At 37.2% G+C, this 20977-nt stretch overlaps 1 protein-coding gene across 1 annotated transcript in view; it reads right to left on the reverse strand.

Moving 5' to 3' along the window:
• The window catches only part of LOC125842611 (CHD3-type chromatin-remodeling factor PICKLE-like), a 77055-nt gene that overhangs the window by 9460 nt on the left and 46618 nt on the right, over positions 1–20977 (reverse strand). The window contains exons 19-28 of the mRNA XM_049521915.1: positions 20765–20874; positions 19810–19891; positions 8107–8304; positions 7744–7900; positions 7547–7652; positions 7272–7346; positions 6510–6571; positions 6320–6396; positions 5456–5586; positions 3602–4067 (exon numbers count right to left, since the gene is read on the reverse strand). Of these exons, the coding sequence (XP_049377872.1) occupies positions 3602–4067; positions 5456–5586; positions 6320–6396; positions 6510–6571; positions 7272–7346; positions 7547–7652; positions 7744–7900; positions 8107–8304; positions 19810–19891; positions 20765–20874 (1464 nt within the window). The remainder of the gene's footprint in view (positions 1–3601; positions 4068–5455; positions 5587–6319; positions 6397–6509; positions 6572–7271; positions 7347–7546; positions 7653–7743; positions 7901–8106; positions 8305–19809; positions 19892–20764; positions 20875–20977) is intronic.

Genomic DNA, 20977 nt, shown 5'->3' on the forward strand with positions numbered 1-20977 from the left:
TGGTCTAAAACAGTCTCCTCGAGCTTGGTTTGGGAAGTTCAGCACAGTAATTCAGGAGTTTGGCATGACTCGTAGTGGAGCTGATCACTCTGTGTTTTATCGGCATTCTGCACCAAGTCGATGTATCTATTTGGTTGTTTACGTTGATGATATTGTTATCACCGGTAATGATCAAGATGGTATCACCGATTTGAAGCAACATCTCTTTAAGCACTTCCAAACTAAAGACCTTGGCAGATTGAAGTATTTTCTAGGTATTGAGGTTGCTCAGTCTAGATCAGGTATTGTTATTTCTCAACGCAAGTATGCCTTAGACATTCTTGAGGAGACAGGAATGATGGGATGTAGACCTGTTGACACTCCTATGGATCCGAATGTTAAACTCCTTCCAAGACAGGGGGAGCCACTTAGTAATCCTGAAAGGTATAGACGACTTGTTGGAAAGTTGAATTATCTCACAGTGACTAGACCTGACATCTCTTTTCCTGTGAGTGTTGTAAGTCAGTTTATGACTTTCCCTTGCGATAGTCATTGGGAAGCAGTTGTTCGTATTCTGCGATATATAAAGTCAGCTCCCGGTAAAGGACTACTCTTTGAGGATCAAGGCCATGAGCATATCATTGGATATACAGACGCTGATTGGGCAGGATCGTCCTCTGACAGACGTTTGACATCCGGATATTGTGTTTTAGTAGTAGGTAATTTGGTGTCGTGGAAGAGTAAGAAACAAAATGTGGTTGCTCGATCTAGTGCAGAATCAGAATATCGAGCAATGGCGACAACAACTTGTGAGCTAGTTTGGATCAAACAGTTGCTGGGAGAACTAAAATTTGGCAAAGTTGATCAGATGGAACTTGTGTGTGATAATCAAGCGACTCTTCATATCGCATCAAATCCAGTGTTTCATGAAAGGACTAAGCACATTAAGATTGATTGTCACTTTGTCAGAGAAAAGATACTCTCGGGAGATATTGTTACGAAATTTGTGAAGTCAAATGATTAGCTTGCAGATATCTTCACCAAGTCTCTCACATGTCCTCGTATTAATTACATCTGTAACAAGCTAGGTACATATGATTTGTATGCACCAGCTTGGGGGGGAGTGTTAGAATAGAAATAAGTATTTCCAACTTAGAATAGAAATAGGAATAGGAATAAGAATAGGAATCCTAGTTGGAAAAGGATTCCAATGTAGTGTCTATAAATAGGGTCTCAATGTAACTATTTAGATACACAATTCAATAATATTTTTCGTATATATTTCTCACAACAACAATACAAGATTTACTAGTCGCTGAGCTTCCTAGGTACAAAATGGTGAATGGACTATTTGGTTGTGGTACGGCTAAAAGAGCTAGAGACACAAGGTCACCGGGTAAGTGAGTTAATTTAGCTCTTAAATTATTCGACTTATTTACACGCATTAACCTCTAAATTTATTTTATTATAGTGGAATGGTGGTCACTATTTGGTAGTGAAACACCAAACTTGCAAAAGTTTGCCATGATAGTATTAAGCCTAACTTGTAGCTCATCCGGATGTGAGCGAAATTGGAGTGTGTTTGAACACGTAAGTAAAAAAATTATATCCTAATTTCCATATTATATTATTATCAATATCTATTAGTTAATATCTGTAACTTATGTGTAGATTCATTCCAAAAAGAGGAATAGGCTTGCACTATCGCGTCTCAATGATCTAGTGTACATTAAGTACAATAGAACATTGAAACGTCGTTATGATGCTCGTGATCTCATTGATCCAATTCGCTTGGATAACATTGATGATTCAAATGAATGGTTAGTTGTATGCCCTGAAGATCAAGAAGATGAACTAGTATATGAGGATGATGATCTTACTTGGGGTAGTGTTGCTACGGCAATTGGAGCTGATGAGAGTATCTATCATCTTAGGGGACTTTCTTCAAGATCAAGAGCACTTGACAAGGGCAAAGGAGTAGAAACTTCATCTACAAGTTCAACTTCAAGTAGGACTCGGACACTAATTGATGAAGACTACGAGGAGGAAGAAGATGAGGTGCAATATAATGATGTAGAGGATGTTGATCTTCAAGAGTTGGATAGTTTTGAAGAAGAATAGACTTTTAGAGTTCTAGTATTATCTTTTGAATTATTGGGTCTTTAAAGTTCTAGACTTTTAGTATCTACTTTTTGTTTTTGAATTGAAATATTTGCTAATATATGTTATTGCTATTGAGATTTTGGATATTTATATATGCAATTAAATATTTTTAATTTTTGGTATTAATTGGCGCCTTGATTCAAAAAGGCGGTCGCCTCGCCGCTCGCCTCGCCGCGTGGCAAGGCAGGCCCTTGTCGCCTTTTGTCGCCTCTCGCCGTCCAAAACACTGGCTTGAGGGGGAGTGTTAGACCATGAATAGGTTTATACAATTCTATTAGAATAGGAATAGGCTTATATGATCCTATTAGAGTAGGAATAGGTTTATACAAATTACAATCCTATTTACAATAGGAATATGAATACAAATAGAAATAGGAATAGTTAATAGTATCCTAGTTGGTAAAGGATTATATTCTAGTATCTATAAATAGGGTCTTAATGTAATAATGTGGACACAACAACAATTCAATAATATTTTTCTCCTATATTTCTCACAACTACTATCATATATAAGTAAAATAATTGATTCTTTAAAGAAGAGGAACCAAAAGGTCCACAATTACTGGGAATAAAAGTAACTTTGGGTCTTTCCTCTTCATGTCTTCTTTTTTCTTTGAAGCAATACCCGTAATTAAAAACACAAACACTTACTGCAAACAAAACAACATTAAATAACAATGAATTGTCAATAAATGGTATCTTTGTAATAACATTTGGAAGATGAAAGTACTTCAAACGTGGGTTGAATATAATGAGTCACTAAAATGACTTGAAAAGGGTAACTAAAAAGTCTTAAATTGTGAATATATAAAAGAGGATAAATTATTATTTTGCTGGTGAGAAGGTACAAATAATCGTTTTCACTATATTTGTAATTAAATATTTAATAGGAGGTTATAACTAATTAATATTTAATTAATTAGATGTTTTATAATATTTTGATTTATTGTTGGGGAAAAATCGTAATCCAACTTTGAAGATAGGAGCTTCTCGCTTTTAGAATAAGAAATATATATATATATATATATATACACTAGTTCACTGACAGAATTGTAAGCAATTAAGCAAGTCCATGAATTGTAGCGAGTTCCAAACATGTCCAACGGTTGTTCCTCAAGAGAAGGGGTCATATTATAAAGGCCTGATTAATTATAGAGGAGAATATCCTTATATACAGTTGGGAATCCACAAGGTTCTATACTAGTTAAAGTGCAAATAGCTGAGAACATGCAGTTCCATTCATGAGCTAAACCAGCCAAACCAGGTTAGCTCATGAAATACTTGGATCTCAGAGAGTAAAAAATACTTGGATGTGACATTCCTTTGATTAGTTTTCTGATACTGACTTGACATACACTGAAGGACAGAAAAAGGGGTCAATAAGCCCTTTGGACATGTCCATGACAGATAATAAGCAATCCAACATCATGTATTTTAAGAGTTTAATAAGACAACTTACACAGGCTTCTTTCTGATATTCTGCATTAAGGCCCTTCTCAAGAAGCAGCACCCTTTTCTTTATGAATTCAACTTGTCTTCTCTGCATCTCTCTAAAATGATGATACAATGAAGACGAATCTTGGATAACTTGTCGGTTTGAAGGATCACTTGTCCCATGCGAAAGTTCAGCTCCACAGATATTCCCATCACCATCACCAGTAACTTTCACCTGACCTCCAACAGACCCAGCATTTGCTGTATTTACACCATGTGGTGGTTGAGAAGCTCCGGGAACAGTAAATTGTGCTTGGGGAACTTCGGAAGCTGGCAGTTCCTGGGAAGGTCCTGGAGCAGGAGGAACTTGTGGTTGAGAAGCTCCATGAACGGGTAAATTTATGACGGGAAGATTCAGTTCTTTACAGATGATCTCTTGGATCCTCAACTCCTTGTCATCAACAATTGTCTGCCATCTTCCATAACCATGTCTACACAACCATAGACCCAGAAAATTGAAAACAATATCAGCAGAACTTAGCAATTTGCCGCAATTATTGAATTTAATGTTTGTGCTGCCAGCTCCCGAAATCCAGAGATGAACTTATCAACTTAGATGAAGTTAATAAAAATGCACAGTGAAAAAGACGTGACCCTAAATACATTAACTTGTGTTTCAAGGAGCAAATGTGAAATGACGGTTTACATGGTATGGACACACAAAATTATCGAAAGATGATTAGTCAGCAAATATCAGGACTTGACAAAGTGCAATAGTTACAAGTTCATTCTAGATCATATGCAAAAGAGTTGCATGGCAATCTTGGATGTCAATCAGTGAAAATATTGATATGAAACATGAACTGATGAAAGCAAAATTTTCTGTTAATCAGCAAAGATTTGGGGCATTTTCACAAGTTTTACTTTTCCTAAGCTACTAAATTCTCCAATCAAGTTTTGAAGTAAAGGGTATAAGTATCTTATATTTTACGGAGAAGGGTCAAAAATGCCCTTTTTCCAAATAAATATACTATTTATTTTCTTTTTGCACACTTCTTATTCTTAATAATATTTTCTTATTAGCAAATGTTTATCCTATATCAATTTGGAAAAAAATATCTTATTTTATTATATTTATTTTTTATTGTTATCTAAAAGAAAATTAATGATGGTTTTACTATGATATTATATATTTGGCATATTATCCGTTAAAAGGGTACATTAAGTTATTCTATTTTAATTGATAAAATGAGATTAAGAAGAAAAAAATCATTTCCAAATTTTATTAGTTAAAGTGATTTTAAAAGAAAGAAAACAAGAATAAGGTTTCTTTAAAAGTAATATTTTTATGAGGAACAAGAAGTGTTTAATAGGAAAAGAAATAATATATTTATTCAAAAAGGTCATTTTTGACCCATTTAGTAACAATAGAGGCATTTTTGGACCAAACTATTAACAAGGGCATTTTTGGACCAAAGTACTGATGGCAAGGGCACTTTTAGACCAAACTATAAACGGAGGGCATTTTTGTTCATTTCACATATTTTAAGGGTATTTTTGACCCTTTTCCATATATTTTACTGTGAATTTGTCTGACCAACAGTTTCACTTTTTTTATAATTTTAGGAAATGGTTCAAGTAGTTGTGATAGATGAAAAGAAAGTAGGCCAATTAAATACTAAAGATCATCTATTCAGAGCCTTCATCCCTTTAATTCAATAGACTTTCACATGCTTTTCACTACTGGTAAATGCAATCTAATCAACTCCTGTAAAAGTCTTTCTTTATAAAGTGCAATTTCAGAACTACAGCCTTATTTCAGCTGGTTAAGTGATTCCTAAATTCATTGTATAGATCAGCAGAGATAAAGGTTACATACTTTAACAATGCCCGTAGCAGCAGCAGATCGTGCTCATCCTTCCAATGTTTTCCACCTTTCAATCCAGGGTACCGAGACATAATATCATCGGCAAAAAGAGAGCCACCTGTCATTTCTGAAAAAGCCTTCACCTGAAACAACAGAACATACTTATCAACCTTTAACCATGAAAACATCTCTATAGTTGTAGCTTAATGAAGATATGCTGTCATCTGACAACGCAACTGATGGTAGAAAGCTTCAGTTTTAACTGGAAATTAAAGATCTCAAATAAACATTTGACAGTGTCACGATGACTACACGAAAACCGAGCAAATGTCATAGTTCTAAATTATTTTAGACATTACAGGCAGAAGAAATTCAGCAACAGCACTGCATTTTACTATTCTATTTTTGGACAAGTTACATTATATTTATACCTGTCTGATATCTCAACCACATTCCAAAATAGCACTAGCCATGAAATAAGACACTTCCATTTTTCGTCTTTTCAAACATGAGAACAGAATCTTGTGGTTTCATGCCAAAAGAGCAAGTGGCAGTGGCAGTAGCACAAGTGAGGATGCAAATGATGTGTCGGATGTGAAACAAAAGATATGCTGATTGGAGCAATTTATAAAGACGTGAAACAAATTCTGAATTGAATATTAAGTTTGATCGTTATCATTTAGTTGTTGCCACGATAAACAAAAAAGTTGTTTGAAGTAAATAACAAGACAATGGGAACAGATAGGACATGAATATCGGAAAAGATCGAATACATTCTATCAAAGGTCCTGTTTGAGATACACCCAGTTACAACCACACATCAGTGAGAGTTCGATACTGCAAAGCTATATAGGACACTGGGGTATGAAAACTTGCCTTGTCCCTTATAAGAAGCAAGACGGCTATCCTAACAAGCACATCTGGTATTCTAAGTCCTTCTTTTGGAACACCATCTGCAATCAAAAATATTTAAATGTTGCCTGACCCGCCAGAAGGAAAAGGAGATTTGAAGCCCTATAAATTAGAATCATAAACCACGATTTGAGAATCAATATAATTTCTTAACCTGAAAATGTTGGTGAGTCGGTGATTTCTTCAGATATGTGTGACAAAAAGAGAGCTCCATAACTGTATAACAGTGATTACAACATGTCAGTACATATGATCTACCATGGCTGTCCAATAAGAGACGTACAATACTAGGAATTTGTCAAAATAAAGATTCATGAAAAGAATCTGTGTCTTGGGGGGAATAAGTTATACTGTCACAGTGATATTTCTTCACTTTCAACAGGTGTAATTTTACTTATAGTTACCATAACTTGAACATAATATAGATTGAAGATGTAATACCTATCAAGTTGTCTACTGCAATTGATACGGCATCAAAAATTGCACTTCCTTTGTTTCAATTTGTTTGTCTGGTTTTGACTTTGACTTTGCACAGGGTTTAAGAAAGTAAAAAAGACTATTGAATCGTGTGGTCTTAAATTAAAGATATGTAGAATGTACCAAATGCCCTTTCATCTTGTGGGCTTAAGCATGCCATGTGGAAAGTTGAATTAAAGAGTTGCCAAAAGAAAGAGACATTCTTTTTGAAACGGACTAAAAAGAAAAATAGGACAAACGAATTGAAACGGAGGAGGGAGTAGCAATTGTCAAATTAATGATGAGTGCTTTCGAGAACAGAAAGTAGTAGTGGTTCGACATGGAACGTTTGATCTACGTATACCTTTGGCTGACACATAGCTACAGCCTAGAGCAACAGAGGTTTAAATGTACTAATAATCAGGGAATAGACAACTTCAAAGTTAATGTATGCCCATACTCTTGAATTTCTTCATAAGTTTTCTGCTTCAATCGTGGAGTGAAGTCTGCCCAGTCAAACTCACCAGCCCCAAATCTGTAAATATAAGAAGTTATCTCCAACATTTTAAAATTTTTGCATGCACAGCAGATGTGAATACAGAATAGTAGGAAATCAGCACTACTACATCTACAACAAGAACAACTATGTTCCAATATCAAACTCATGGTAGGAAGTCGTGAGAGGAAAATATAAAGAAAAATGTAGCAGAAAAAAAAATACAGAAAAATTGAAACCTCATCAAAATTTGGACAAATGCTGCCCTTTGGCTTTGATTGAACCCCAGTACCCTAAATGATCTTCCTTCTCCTTCCATCAAAGGGAGTGGTTCAGCAGACTCAACTGTCAAAAGAAAATATATTCTTCACTGAGATATTGTTTTCCATTAGTCGTAACTGAAATTCAAAAATGAGATTGAGAACCCATATCCCACCGCGGGCTTTCTTTCTGTGAGCCTTCCTCACAACTGGCGCTCCCGGTGAAGCTGTCTCACCATCACTCGAATCAGCTTCAGCTTCATAGTTGTCATCCTCTCCGTCGGTGCTCACATCCTCCAGACCAGCAAGATCATCGTCCTCAACAGAAACCATCTAGGAAAAGAATAAGATATGAAACATGGAAATCAAAAAGGGAAAGTATCAAGAAATTACTAGACTAACGTGTCCAAGAAAGAGCACCTACCAGAAAATATCAAAGAACGTGAAGGAGAAAGTCATGACACAGTGTCTAATAGCCCATCAAACATATTCAGAAGAACAAACAAAAAATTGAATTAACATGCAAAAGAATTTCACACCTGCTTACGACTCCTCTTTCCCTTCCCCATGGTCTTGAATTCTTCAACTTGATGCACTTCATATTTATCTCGTAGCAGTTCTTCCCAATAAGATGCTCTCTCAGAATTGTTTACAGTTGCTTTATTCTCCACAGGGGCAGTTGGGGCTTCCTCTTCTGCTGTTGCTTCTGCTTCTTCAACGTATTCAAAATTAGCAACCTAAGGCATTCATCAGTTTATATCAGCAAATGAAGAAAAATGGCAAACATTGTATATCACAAATTTCAAAATGATAGCACTTACACAACTAAATCAGAAATTTAGTATATCAATCGTCATAGCATTGTTTATTAGCTATCCTTAGTCCTTACAAAAAACCATCTAAGCCATCAAACTAATTTCTTTCTTATTTAAAGCCAAATATTTGTAAAAAAAAAAATACTCTACATGCAAGCAAAAAAGTCCATTCAAGGACAGCACTAAGTAGGTGATGAATATGTACTGTTGCATAAATTAGGTTCACATCGAACTTGGAAGGATCTGAGCAAACTGAACTAGAGTATCTAATTCGTATATATTTAAGAAGTTACACCAAAAAGTCAAAAATTATAAGCATTTGCATTTAACTCTATGAGCTTGTACTAAATAGAATGGCTATTGGCCAGTCCACAACTCCAAACAGCATGCCCGTATATATAAGAATTCCTCATCCTAGATGGAAAACCTCAATGGAGCACCTGGAAGAGATATTTGATCAGCCCAATAAAATGACCCAATCATGTCAACACTGTCAATCCACAAAATTTAATGCAGAAACATGAAGTGCACACTGTCCTGGACCTTTTTTTTGTTTTAATAGTCACAGTTCTGGATCTGAATTGACATTTTAATTTTGAAATTTACATGAAGCTAAATATAAAAGCTCGACAAGCCAGAGGGCACTGACAGTTCATGAGATCCTGAGATACCATGGAGGGGGATTTCTGTTTAGGAGGAACCATCAGGACTGGGAGATGGGAGAATTTCATAGCCTGGTTGAGTTAATGTATGGGCAGATCAGAACACACACTTCATCAGATATATGGAGATGGCGAGAGAGTCCTATTATAACCAGAGTTTACTAGGAGGTGATGATTGGCTGGTTTGCTTAAAGAGAAACTTTTATATGATCAGGTCTGAATCATGTTGCACATGAGCATGCTCCGTAAGATCCAATATGGAATCTTCTTTTCCCTGTCGGTCTATCTGGGACCCCAGGGTACCTAGAAGGTGTGTTTCTTTGGGAGGCTGGAACCTAGAGGAGTGATTTGACTGCAGAAGATTTGAGAAAATTAAGAATAAATTATGTGAGCTGGTGCAATGTGTAGATGTGCAGGCGAAGATGTGAATCCCCTCCTATTGTATTGTAAAGTGGCTACTAATTTGTGGTCGGTGGTCCTCCCAAACCAAACATGGCATAAAATTAATACACAAATAACCAAGTTATTCATGTATTAGCTTTGCCCTTATTCTGTAACCAAACGGCCCCTTAATGCACTAAACTTAGCTACTATAAGATTGTTAGGCCAGTGTTATTAAAGAAATAAAAGTGGACAAAAAAAAGGAAGCAACAATGCTTCTAGAGCTTAACCGAGAAGTAAAGTTCATGCTTCTTGGAGGTGAAAAACAAATTAAAAACAATACTCCCTCTGTCCCAATTTATCCGACTTACTTTCTTTTTTAGTCAATCCAAAAAAGAATGACATATTTCTATATAAAATAACAATTTAACTTTAAAATGCTCATTTTACCCTTAATGAAATGATTTATAGCTGTTAGAATAGAATAAGAAAACACAATCCTACACAAACTAGGAATAGTTTATAGTCTCCTATTTGGTAAGGAATTGTATTATATAGTGTCTATAAATAGGGTTCTCTATGTAATTATTAGAACAACAATTCAATAATATTTTTCCCATATATATTTCTCACATGGTATCAGAGTAATTGTGAGAGAAAAACATCGCACAGTTTTTTTTCCGGTAACCTAGTGCCTGTCCAGGTAATTAATATTTTCCATCATTGTTTTTCAAAAAAATTAACACCACCACTAGCTGAGGAACTTCCCGGCGAGCAAACCCCAATCATCCCAGCCGGAAACCAGTGCTACACGCTCCGTCACGCGCCGCCGGAAGAATTTCTCCGGCGAGTTGACAGATCCACGCGCCGGCGCGTGAGACCTGTTCTGGCTAGTTTTTCGACCAATTTTTTTTTTCATTGAGGTCGCCTCTCCATTCCGAGGCAGACTGTATATTTATTTTCTTATACCGACCAGTTTCGGGCAGTTAGACCTAATTTCTGGCGACTGCACCCTTTTTTTTTTTTTTTTTCCAGATTCTGACTAGGACCAGCCTATTTTTTTATTTTTTTTTTCCTCTCTAAATTCATAATGTCTTTAGGGATTGATATTTTTGACTCCAAGAACATAGGTAGTTCAAGTGCTATGATCACTTCAGAACCATTAATGGGAAGCTCAAACTATTTAGCCTGGGCTTCCTCCGTTGAGTTATGGTGCAAGGGGCGATGCGTTCATGATCACTTAACCAACAATACTTGTGTGGTAGATGAAAAGGCAAAGGCTAGTGAGACAGATAATAACGTCAAAGCACAATGAGAGAAGGTTGATGCTCAATTATGTAGTCTCCTATGGCGATCTATCGATTCCAAGTTGATGCCCTTGTTTCGCTCATCCCAAACATGTTATTCAGTTTGGGAAAAGGCTCGTGCTTTATATACTAATGATATATCTTAATTCTATGATGTGATATCTAGAATGACTAGCTTAAAGAAACAAGAATCCGATATGTCTACTTACTTGGGTCAGGTACAATCAGTCATGGAGGAATTTGACAGTTGATGCCAATCACTACAAATGTGGACAAACAACAAGAACACAGACAGACGCTGTTTCTAGTTCTTACACTTGCTGGACTCTCTACTGACCATGATTCAGTGCGTGATCAGATTTTAGCTAGTCCTACAATTCTTACAGTTGATGAATTATTCTCTCGTCTACTTTGTATTGCCGCGCCTCCCAGCCACAAAGTAGTTTCATCACCGACCTTTGATTCCTCTGCTCTCGCATCTCAAACCATAGAAAAACGAGTATATCAATCTATGGAGAATCGACGAGGAGGAGATCGTCTTGGAAAACCTCGATCCAAGTGTAGTTATTGTCATAAGTCTGGACACACTCGTGACGTATGTCATAATTTGCATGATCCACCACCCAGTTATGATCCTGCTACTCTAAAGGAATATAATGAGTTCCTTCGTAATCGTGCAAGTAAGCATACATCTTCACAAGAAGCATTTGTTGCTCCGCCTGATCGACCATCCCATAATGCTCATATTGCTCAATCAGAATATGATGAGTTCCTTCAATATCGAGCAAGTAAGCAAACGTCTCCACAAGTAGCTTCGGTTGTTCAACATGATGTTGTTGCGGGTAATTCTTTTGCTTGTGTTTCACAGTCTAATACTCATGGATCATGGGTCATGGACTCGGGCGCTTCTGATCATGTTTCTGGTAACAAATCACTTCTGTCAGATATTGTTTATTCACAATCTCTTCCTGCTATTACTTTGGCCAATGGGATACAAACAAAACCAAAAGGGGTTGGAAAAGCCACACCCTTATCTTCTGTCACTCTAGACTCTGTTCTTTATGTCCCTGGTTCCCCTTTTAATCTAGCATCTATTAGTCGTTTGACACGTTGCCCTACATTGTGGCATAACCTTTTTTTATGATTATTTTCTCATGCAGGACCGCGGTACGGGACAGACGATTGGCACAGGACATGAATCACAAGGCCTTTACTATCTTACCTCTTCAAATTCCTTCACAGCATGCTCTGTTACAGATCCTCCGGACCTCATTCACAAACGTTTGGGACGTCCGAGTCTATCTAAATTGCAACAGATGGTGCCTAGTTTATCTAGTTTGTCCAAATTAGATTGTGAGTCGTGTCAACTTGGGAAACACACTCGTGCCACATTTTCACATTTCACGTGGTACTGAGGGTGTCTTTTTTCATTAGTTCATTCTGATGTTTGGGGTCCTAGTAGAGTCAGTTCCACCTTAGGATTTCATTATTTTGTTAGTTTCATTGATGATTATTCGAGATGTACTTGGGTTTTCTTAATGAAAGATCGTTCTGAGTTATTTTCTATATTCAAAAGTTTCTTTGCTGAAATAAAAAAATCAGTTTGGTGTTTCTATTCGTACTTTTCGTAGTGATAATGCCTTAGAATACTTATCATCCCAGTTTCAGGAGTTTATGTCTCACCAAGGAATTATTCACCAAACATCTTGTCCATACACTCCTCAACAAAATGGTGTAGCGAAAAGAAAGAATAGGCATCTCATTGAGACTGCTCGCACTCTCCTCATTGAATCCCATGTTCCGTTGTGTTTTTGGGTGATGCAGTCCTTTCATCTTGCTATTTAATTAATAGAATGCCCTCATCTTCTATTTCGAATCAGGTTCCACATTCCATACTATATCCACAGTCACATCTCTATTCTATCCCTCCTCGTGTATTTGGGAGCACATGCTTTGTTCATAACTTAGCCCCAGGAAAAGATAAATTAGCTCCTCGTGCTCTTAAATGTGTCTTTCTTGGTTACTCTCGAGTTCAAAAAGGGTATCGTTGCTATTCACATGATCTCCGCCGATATTTTATGTCTGCCGATGTAATATTCTTTGAATCTCAACCTTACTACACATCTTCTGATCATCTTGATATCTCTGAGGTCTTACCCATACCTCAGGTCTTACCTGTACCGACTTTTGAGGGACCTACGGTATCTTCTCCATCTCCAGTTATAGTGCCACCACTCCTAACTTATCATCGACGTCCTCGTCCATCAATAGTCTCAAATGATTCATGTCATGCGCCAGACCCTGCTCCTACTGTGGCCTTGCCTCCTGCTAGCCAATCGATTGCACTTCAAAAAGGTATACGATCTACTCGAAATACTAATCCCCATTATACTTTCTTGAGTTATCATCGTTAATCTTCACCCCATTATGCCTTTGTATCATCTTTGTCCTCTATTTCCATCCCTAAGACTACAGGAGAAGCACTTTCTCATTCTGGATGGAAGCAGGCTATGATTGATGAGATGTCTGCTTTACATTTGAGTGGTACTTGGGAGCTTGTCTCCCTTCTTACAGGTAAGTCTACTGTTGGTTGTCGTTGGGTTTATGCGGTCAAAATTGGTCCAGATGGTCAAGTCGATCGGCTTAAGGCTCGCCTTGTTGCTAAAGGGTATACTCAGATATTTGGGCTAGATTATAGTGACACTTTCGCTCCTGTGGCCAAAATAGCATCAGTCCGTCTTTTTCTATCTATGGCGGCCGTTCGTCATTGGCCTCTTCATCAGTTGGACATTAAGAATGCTTTTCTGCATAGTGATCTTGAGGAAGAAGTCTATATGGAGCAACCACCTGGTTTTGTTGCTCAGGGGGAGTCTAGAAGCCTTGTATGTCGATTGCGTCGGTCACTATATGGTCTAAAACAGTCTCCTCGAGCTTTTGGTTTGGAAAGTTCAGCACAGTAATTCAGAAGTTTGGCATGACTAGTAGTGGCGCTGATCACTCTGTGTTTTATCGGCATTCAGCACCAAATCTGTGTATTTATTTGGTTGTTTACGTTGATGATATCGTTATCACCGGCAATGATCAAGTTGGTATCGCTAATTTGAAGCAGTATCTCTTTCAGCATTTCCAAACTAAAGACCTTGGCAGATTAAAGTATTTTCTTGGTATTGAGGTTGCTCAGTCTAGATCAGGTATTGTTATTTCTCAACGCAAGTATGCTTTAGACATTCTTGAGGAGACAGGAATGATGGGATGTAAACCCATTGACACTCCTATGGATCCAAATGTTAAACTCCTTCCAGAACAGGGGGAGCAACTCAGTAATCCTGAAAGGTATAGACGGTTGGTTGGAAAGTTGAATTACCTCACTGTGACTAGACCGGACATCTCTTTTCCTGTGAGTGTTGTAAGTCAGTTTATGACTTCTCCTTGTGATAGTCATTGGGATGCAGTTGTTCGTATTCTGCGATATATAAAGTCAGCTCCTGGTAAAGGACTACTCTTCGAGAATCAAGGCCATGAGCATTTCACCGGATATACAGACGCTGATTGGGCAAGATCACCCTTTGATAGACGTTCTACATCCGAATATTGTGTCTTAGTGGTGTCATGGAAGAGTAAGAAACAAAGTGTGGTTGCTCGATCCAGTGCAGAAGCAGAATATTGAGCAATGGCTGTAGCAACTTGTGAGCTAGTTTGGATCAAACAGTTGCTTAGAGAACTGAAGTTCGGAGAAACCGGTCATATGGAACTTGTGTGTGATAATCAAGCGGCCCTTTGTATCGCATCAAATCCAGTGTTTCATGAGAGGACTAAGCACATTGAGATTGATTGTCACTTTGTAAGAGAAAAGATACTCTCAGGAGATATTGTTACCATATATATTTCTCACAATAGCAACACAAATTTCTATCACTTATTTTAGACCACAAGATTCAAAAATCTTCCTTTTTTACTTAAACTCTGTGCAGAGTCAAACTAACTCATATAAAATGGGACGGAGGGAGTACAAAAGATACCTGAAAATATATGAATTTAGCGCTTATAACATCATCACTAGTACTACAACCATCATTACTACTTTCAACACCTAATACATAATAATATATTGATCCCAACTCAACTCAAATGTCATTAAAATGTAAGTAGAACAAGCCCACAGAAGAAAATTTTCAATTGCAAAGTTACGTTTCAGTTTTCAATTTGTCAAACACAATATAGAAATAAGTCTGATATGGCCCCACCTTTGAAGACATATTTTAGAAAATGAAAGCATGAAAGGCGAAATAGAGAGTTTGGAACTGGAACTGCAGCCAAACATAAGTAACTGCCTCCTAGATTTTCTCCCGCAGTTACCAATATTACAACTCCTATCAAATTAGGCTATAGAGTTTTCTAGTTGTTTGTTGTAGATAATACGTATCCTATAAATATCTAGATAGGATTATTTTTAAGGAGGATTGAATATATGTTTGAATATCAGTTTCTGGAGCTTTGTCCACTCCATATGAACAAATTTATTGGTTGTAAAATGTGTTTAAGATTCTTGCACAATAATAACCAGCAGCAATTTCCTTTCCTTCTCATTTACCTTCATAAGCTTTTCCAGCATCTAACATTTTGGTATAAGACCAGACCGATCCGACATGGTCAATACTAGATCTTCTACTTCTCAAGAAGATGTTCCCAATGGTCAATCCCTTGCCCAACAACTATGTGCCATAGAATCAAAAAATTAAATACAACTGATTCATTGGCAGCAGATGTTGCTACACTAAAAGCCCAGACTGGTCGCACCCAACAAGAGGAAACCAGTTACCGAACTCGTAATAGAGGAAAAAACGCAAATGATTGGCAAGAAGAAGAAGAAGACATCGATAATACAGGGTGGCCAAAAATACTTCTCGAAGGTCATACACGAAGACGGATTTTCCAGATTTGAAGGAGGGGACCCTAGAGGTTGGATTTTGAAGGCAGAAAAATATTTTTGCTACTACCAATTCAAGATGAACACAAAGTTAACATTGTTGCTATGTATCTGGAAGGTGATGCTCTTGATCTCTTCTCTTGGATTAATCGTGAACGAGTTTTGCTCTATTGGGAATAATAACTTGTTAAAGCATTGTAAGAAAACTATGGCCCTACAGAGTTTCAAAATTCGAATGAGTATCTTTGTAGCATCCAACAAACAGGTTCGATACAGGAGTACCCTCAAGAATTAGCAAAACATTCATCTAAAGTCACAGACTGGCCAGACCACTGTCTCTTAGGGGTTTTCATGAATGGGCTAAAAGAGAAACTTAAATCTGATGTTCAGATTCACAAGCCTAGAACAATCTATAGGGCAATGAGTTTGGCACTTGAATTTGAAAATAAATTAAGCCAAATGTGCCGCAAAAGAGGACCCAATTGGACCCCAACCAGTAGACCCACGTCAAAAAACTCGTCGCATCCTATGAAAAATACCCAGAACAATGCTACTTCTTTCCTCTACAGATCATAATTCACAAAGTAGCATTTCTTCCAATCTAATCACACCCCTACCTTCTCAAACATGATCATGGGACACCTAGAGGAGAAATAGGATGGCAAAGGAACTTTGTTATTGTTGCCATGAGAAATTTGCACCCGGTCATAGATGCAAATCCACGAAATTGTATCTCATGGAGATTACAGAAGGGGATCTATTGGACGATGTTGATAAAGTCAATGCTACTAGTGGTGATGATGGCGACCCTCAAGAAACTGACATTGCTAAAATTTCTTTCCATGCCATCTTGGAAAATTCAGTTGGTAATACAATGAAGCTTCAAGGTGAAATCAATCAGAGACGGGTTTTGATACTTGTGGATAGTGGTTTCACACATAATTTTGTCGCAGAATCTATTGTAGAGGAGCATAAACTTCCAGTGGCTACAGTTCCAACATTGAGTGTGCAAATAGGGAACGGGGACATTATCTGTTGCAATAAAGTCTATCGGAATGGCCCCCAAGGCCTACCTCGAGTGGAAAAAGGTGGAGGATTTGTGGCTTAGGTCACAGGTTCAAGCCCCACACCACACAAAGCGAAGTCTGGTATATTTAGGTGGAGAAGGGTAGAGGGGCAGGCCCATTATCCACCGAGTTTAGAAGGCTGTAATTGGTCCAAAAGGCGGGTCATCGACAGATTTCTCAGTTATCAAAAAAAAAATGTCTATTGGAATCTTCAAATTAAGTTACCAAGTTTTACCATCACTTAAGATTACTACCCATTTGCAATTGGAGGGGATGATTTGGTCTTTATTATCAAATGGTTAGCTTCTCTGAACACCATTCAAGCTTAATTGGAAGGATATGTTTATCATTTTCAAGTGGCAAGGGAAAAGTTACAAACTGCAAGGAGTGAGATCAACAAATTCCACTACGGCTTCCCTTCAATCTTTTAACAAATTGTTGGAAAATCCAGGTAATCCAATTCAGACACTTTTAGATGAGTTTCAGCTGTGTTTTCGGAGCCAACATCTCTTCCTTCATTTAGAGCACATTCTCATGTTATTTCTTTGTTACCAAATTCCAAACCTCCTAACATAAGACCTTATCAATACCCTCATGGCCAAAACACTGAAATTGAGAACCAAGTTGCTTTGTTACTCGAATCTAGTCTCATTCATCCTAGTCATGTCCATTCGCAAGCCCGATAATGCTAGTGAAAAAGAAAGATGATTCGTGGAGGTTTTGTGTTGATTACCGCAACCTCAATAAGGTAATTGTAAGCAGATAAATATCTAATTCTCAATATAGATGAGTTACATGGAGCCAATATTTTTTCAAAGATAGATCTTTGTTCAGGGTACCATCAAATTCATGTCCAGCCAGCAAATGTCCACAAAACAGCTTTCCGAACTCTTTCAGGGCATTATGAATTCCTTGTAATGCCTTTAGGACTCACTAATGCTCCCGTCACTTTCCAATGCACTAAGAATGACCTTTTTAGACCATATCTTAGAAAATTCATCTTGGTTTTCTTTGACGATATTTTGATCTATAGTCCTACCCTTCAACAGCACCAAAACCATCTCCAGATAGTTCTTCACCTTGTTTCCACCAATTCATTTTTTGCTAATCCCAAGAAGTGTGTTTGCACAACCTCAGATTGGCTTCCTAGGTCATGTAATTTCTAGAAAGGGAGTAGCTGTACAACCAGAAAAATATCTTGCAGTCTTGGATTGGCCTCTGCCAAAGAATGTGAAGGAACTTCGAGGTTCTTTAGGACTTACGAATTATTAGCGACGGTTTATTAAAAATTGTGGTATTCTTGCTCATCCATGGACATATTTGACCAAAAAGGATGCTTTCATAAAGAATCCAAAGGCTGAAGCGGCTTTCAGCATCTTAAAGGAGTCTTAACATCAACTCCCATTCTTCTTCTACCAGATTTCACTCAACAATTTACTGTTGAATGTGATGTTTCAGCTGATGGTGTTGGTGCTATTCTACTTCAACAAAGTCATCCTCTTGGAAAGACATTTCCCGGGACTTTATTGTGGGGCTTCCTTCTTCAAATGGTTATGACACTATCCTTGAGGTAGTGGACAGGTTCAGCAAATATAATCATTTTCTAGCTTTATCTCAACCGTTCACTGTCAAAACACTGGCTGCTTTGTTTTGTAGGGAAATTGTCCAGTTGCATGGCTTACCTCGTTCTATGATTTCAGATAGTGATGTTATTTTCTTGAGTGCTTTTTGGCAAGAACTTTTTTGTCTTAATCATACTCGTCTCATATGGGTACTTCTTACCATCCCCAAACTGATGGCCAAACAGAGGTGGTTAATCGGTGCCTTGAAGCTTATTTGCGTTGTTTTGCTCATGAAAAGCCTACATCATGGTATCAATATTTAGCTTGGGCTGAGTATCCTTTCAACACGGGCTACCATTCATCGACAAATATGACTCCTTTTCAGGTTGAGTATGGGAGGGAGCCACCACCGTTGCATCATTTTGTTCCTGGTGAAACTAAACTTGCTGATCTTGAAGTGCAACTTTTGGCAGGTGACCAGATGTTAAAGTTACTGCAGTCCAATCTCTTGAAGGTTCAACCTCGTATGAAGTCCCAAGCAGATTCAAAGCGACGTGAATTGTCTTTTAATGTGGGTGATGTTGTTCTACTTCATCTACAACCTTATCGTCAAAAAAGTTTGGCCAAACGTCCTAATGAGAAGTTGTCTCCTCACTACTTTGGGTCATATAAAATTGTTCGCAAAATGGGTCCTATTGCTTACGAGTTGCAGTTGCCTCCAACGGTGAAGGTACATCCAATTTTTCATGTTTCCTTGCTTCGTCCTGCTCATGGATATGCTGATATGCCATCACCTCCACCATTACCGCTTTCGGCTGATTTGGAATTCATGGTGGAGCCTGAAAAAGGTTTACACATGGGTGAAAGGACCTGGGATTTCAACTTTAAAATTACTCATTCAATGGCATCATCATCCTACTGAAGAATCTAGTTGGGAAGAATGACTTACTAGCTGGTCAGTTTCCTTCCCTTTGCCTTGAGGACAAGGCGTCTTTTCAGGGGGGTGCACTGATACGACCCCACCTTTGGGGACATATTTTAGAAAAAGAAAGAGTGAAAGGGGAAATAGAGAGTTTGGAACTGCAAATGGAAAGAGTCAACCAAACATTAAGTAACTGCCACCTAGATATTCTCCAGCAGTTACCACTTACCAATATTACAATTATTATCAGATTAGGCTTTACAGTTTTCTAGTTGTTTGTTGTAGACAATATGTATCCTATAAATATCTAGTTAGAATTATTTTCAAGGAAGATTGAATATATGTTTGAATATCAATTTGTGGGAGTTTTGTCCACTTCATACGGACAGATTTATTGGTTGTAAACTGTGTTTAAGATACTTGCACAATCTATTACCAGTAGCAATGTCTTTTCTTTCTCATTTACCTTCATAAGCTTTTCCAGCATCTAACAAGTCGCAACACTTTACTTTAGCGAATTTTTCTATAATTCGAGTCAATTGCAAGAAAATATTCAAAAAATCAGTTCCCTGTCATAAAATGCTAAAATAGATAATAACCTTAAAAGCCTTCAGAAATGAATCCTCCTCTTCATCATTTGCTGCAGCATCCTCATCTATAACTTGCTCACGATCAAGTAGTCTAAAAAATAATAGAATGAATAAATTACTTGACTTATAATTATTATAAACATATACTCCCTCCGTCCCAATTTATGATGCACCATTTTACTTGGCACAAAGTTTAAGAAGAAAAAAAAAGACTTTTGAAACTTGTGGTCCAAAACAAACTTCGGATGGTTGCTTGATTATAAATCATTTCATTAAAGATAAGAGAGAATTTGAAAGTTAAGTTATTTCTAGTTATAGAAAAGGTACATTCTTTTTAGGATAGACTAAAAAGGAAACGGTGTCACATAATTGGGACAAAGGGAGTAGTGCTTAGGTACTCCACTGACCCAACAAATCAGACCCAGTTTCACCTGTGTGCAATTTCAGAATAAAATGCTTGAGAAAAAAATAGTACATTGAATGTGAAGTCATGCTAAAAATTACAGTTTAAAATGTGAAACACCGAGCAGTACAGAACACAGTAGAATCAATATAGAAAGTTAAATTAAAGTGTTGGTTTCAATTTGAATATCAATTTCTTTATGACTCAAAATTTATATAATTAGAAACTACACAATAAGACTACACTACATAATTTATTATAATTAAAAATACTTTTAAAATGCAGCAGAAAATCACGGTAAACAAAGAAAAGCAGATCGACTCCACCAAGTTATAGTGCTATATAAAATAAAACAGAAAATTAACACTTCATATTAATTTTCTCTCAAGGGAGAAATATTTTCCATTTAAGGATAGGTCAGATTTCGGGATGGATAAAAAAGGAAGGTCCAACTTAATGAGATGGTGGGAAATGTATAATGCAAAATTTAAGAAGTTATACCCCAAAATTATGTTTAAAAAGAGAAACTAAAGAAGGAATCTCTGGGTAAACAAAACTTACCTATCTATTGCAGCATCATCATAATGAATTTGTCGGGATTTTCCAGCCTCATCATTGTCATCAGCAAATAATTCTTTTGATCCATACCTTATGATGTCATCTAATTCTTCCTGCATTAGGGAACCACTCAAGAAGGAAGGTACATCAGCATTTTATTTTTTTTGATGAAATAAGAAGGAAATCAGTAACAAAAAGCATCAAGAATATGTAAGC

Source organism: Solanum stenotomum, chromosome 10 (genome assembly GCF_019186545.1).
Source record: "Solanum stenotomum isolate F172 chromosome 10, ASM1918654v1, whole genome shotgun sequence".
Classification (NCBI taxonomy): Eukaryota; Viridiplantae; Streptophyta; class Magnoliopsida; order Solanales; family Solanaceae; genus Solanum; species Solanum stenotomum.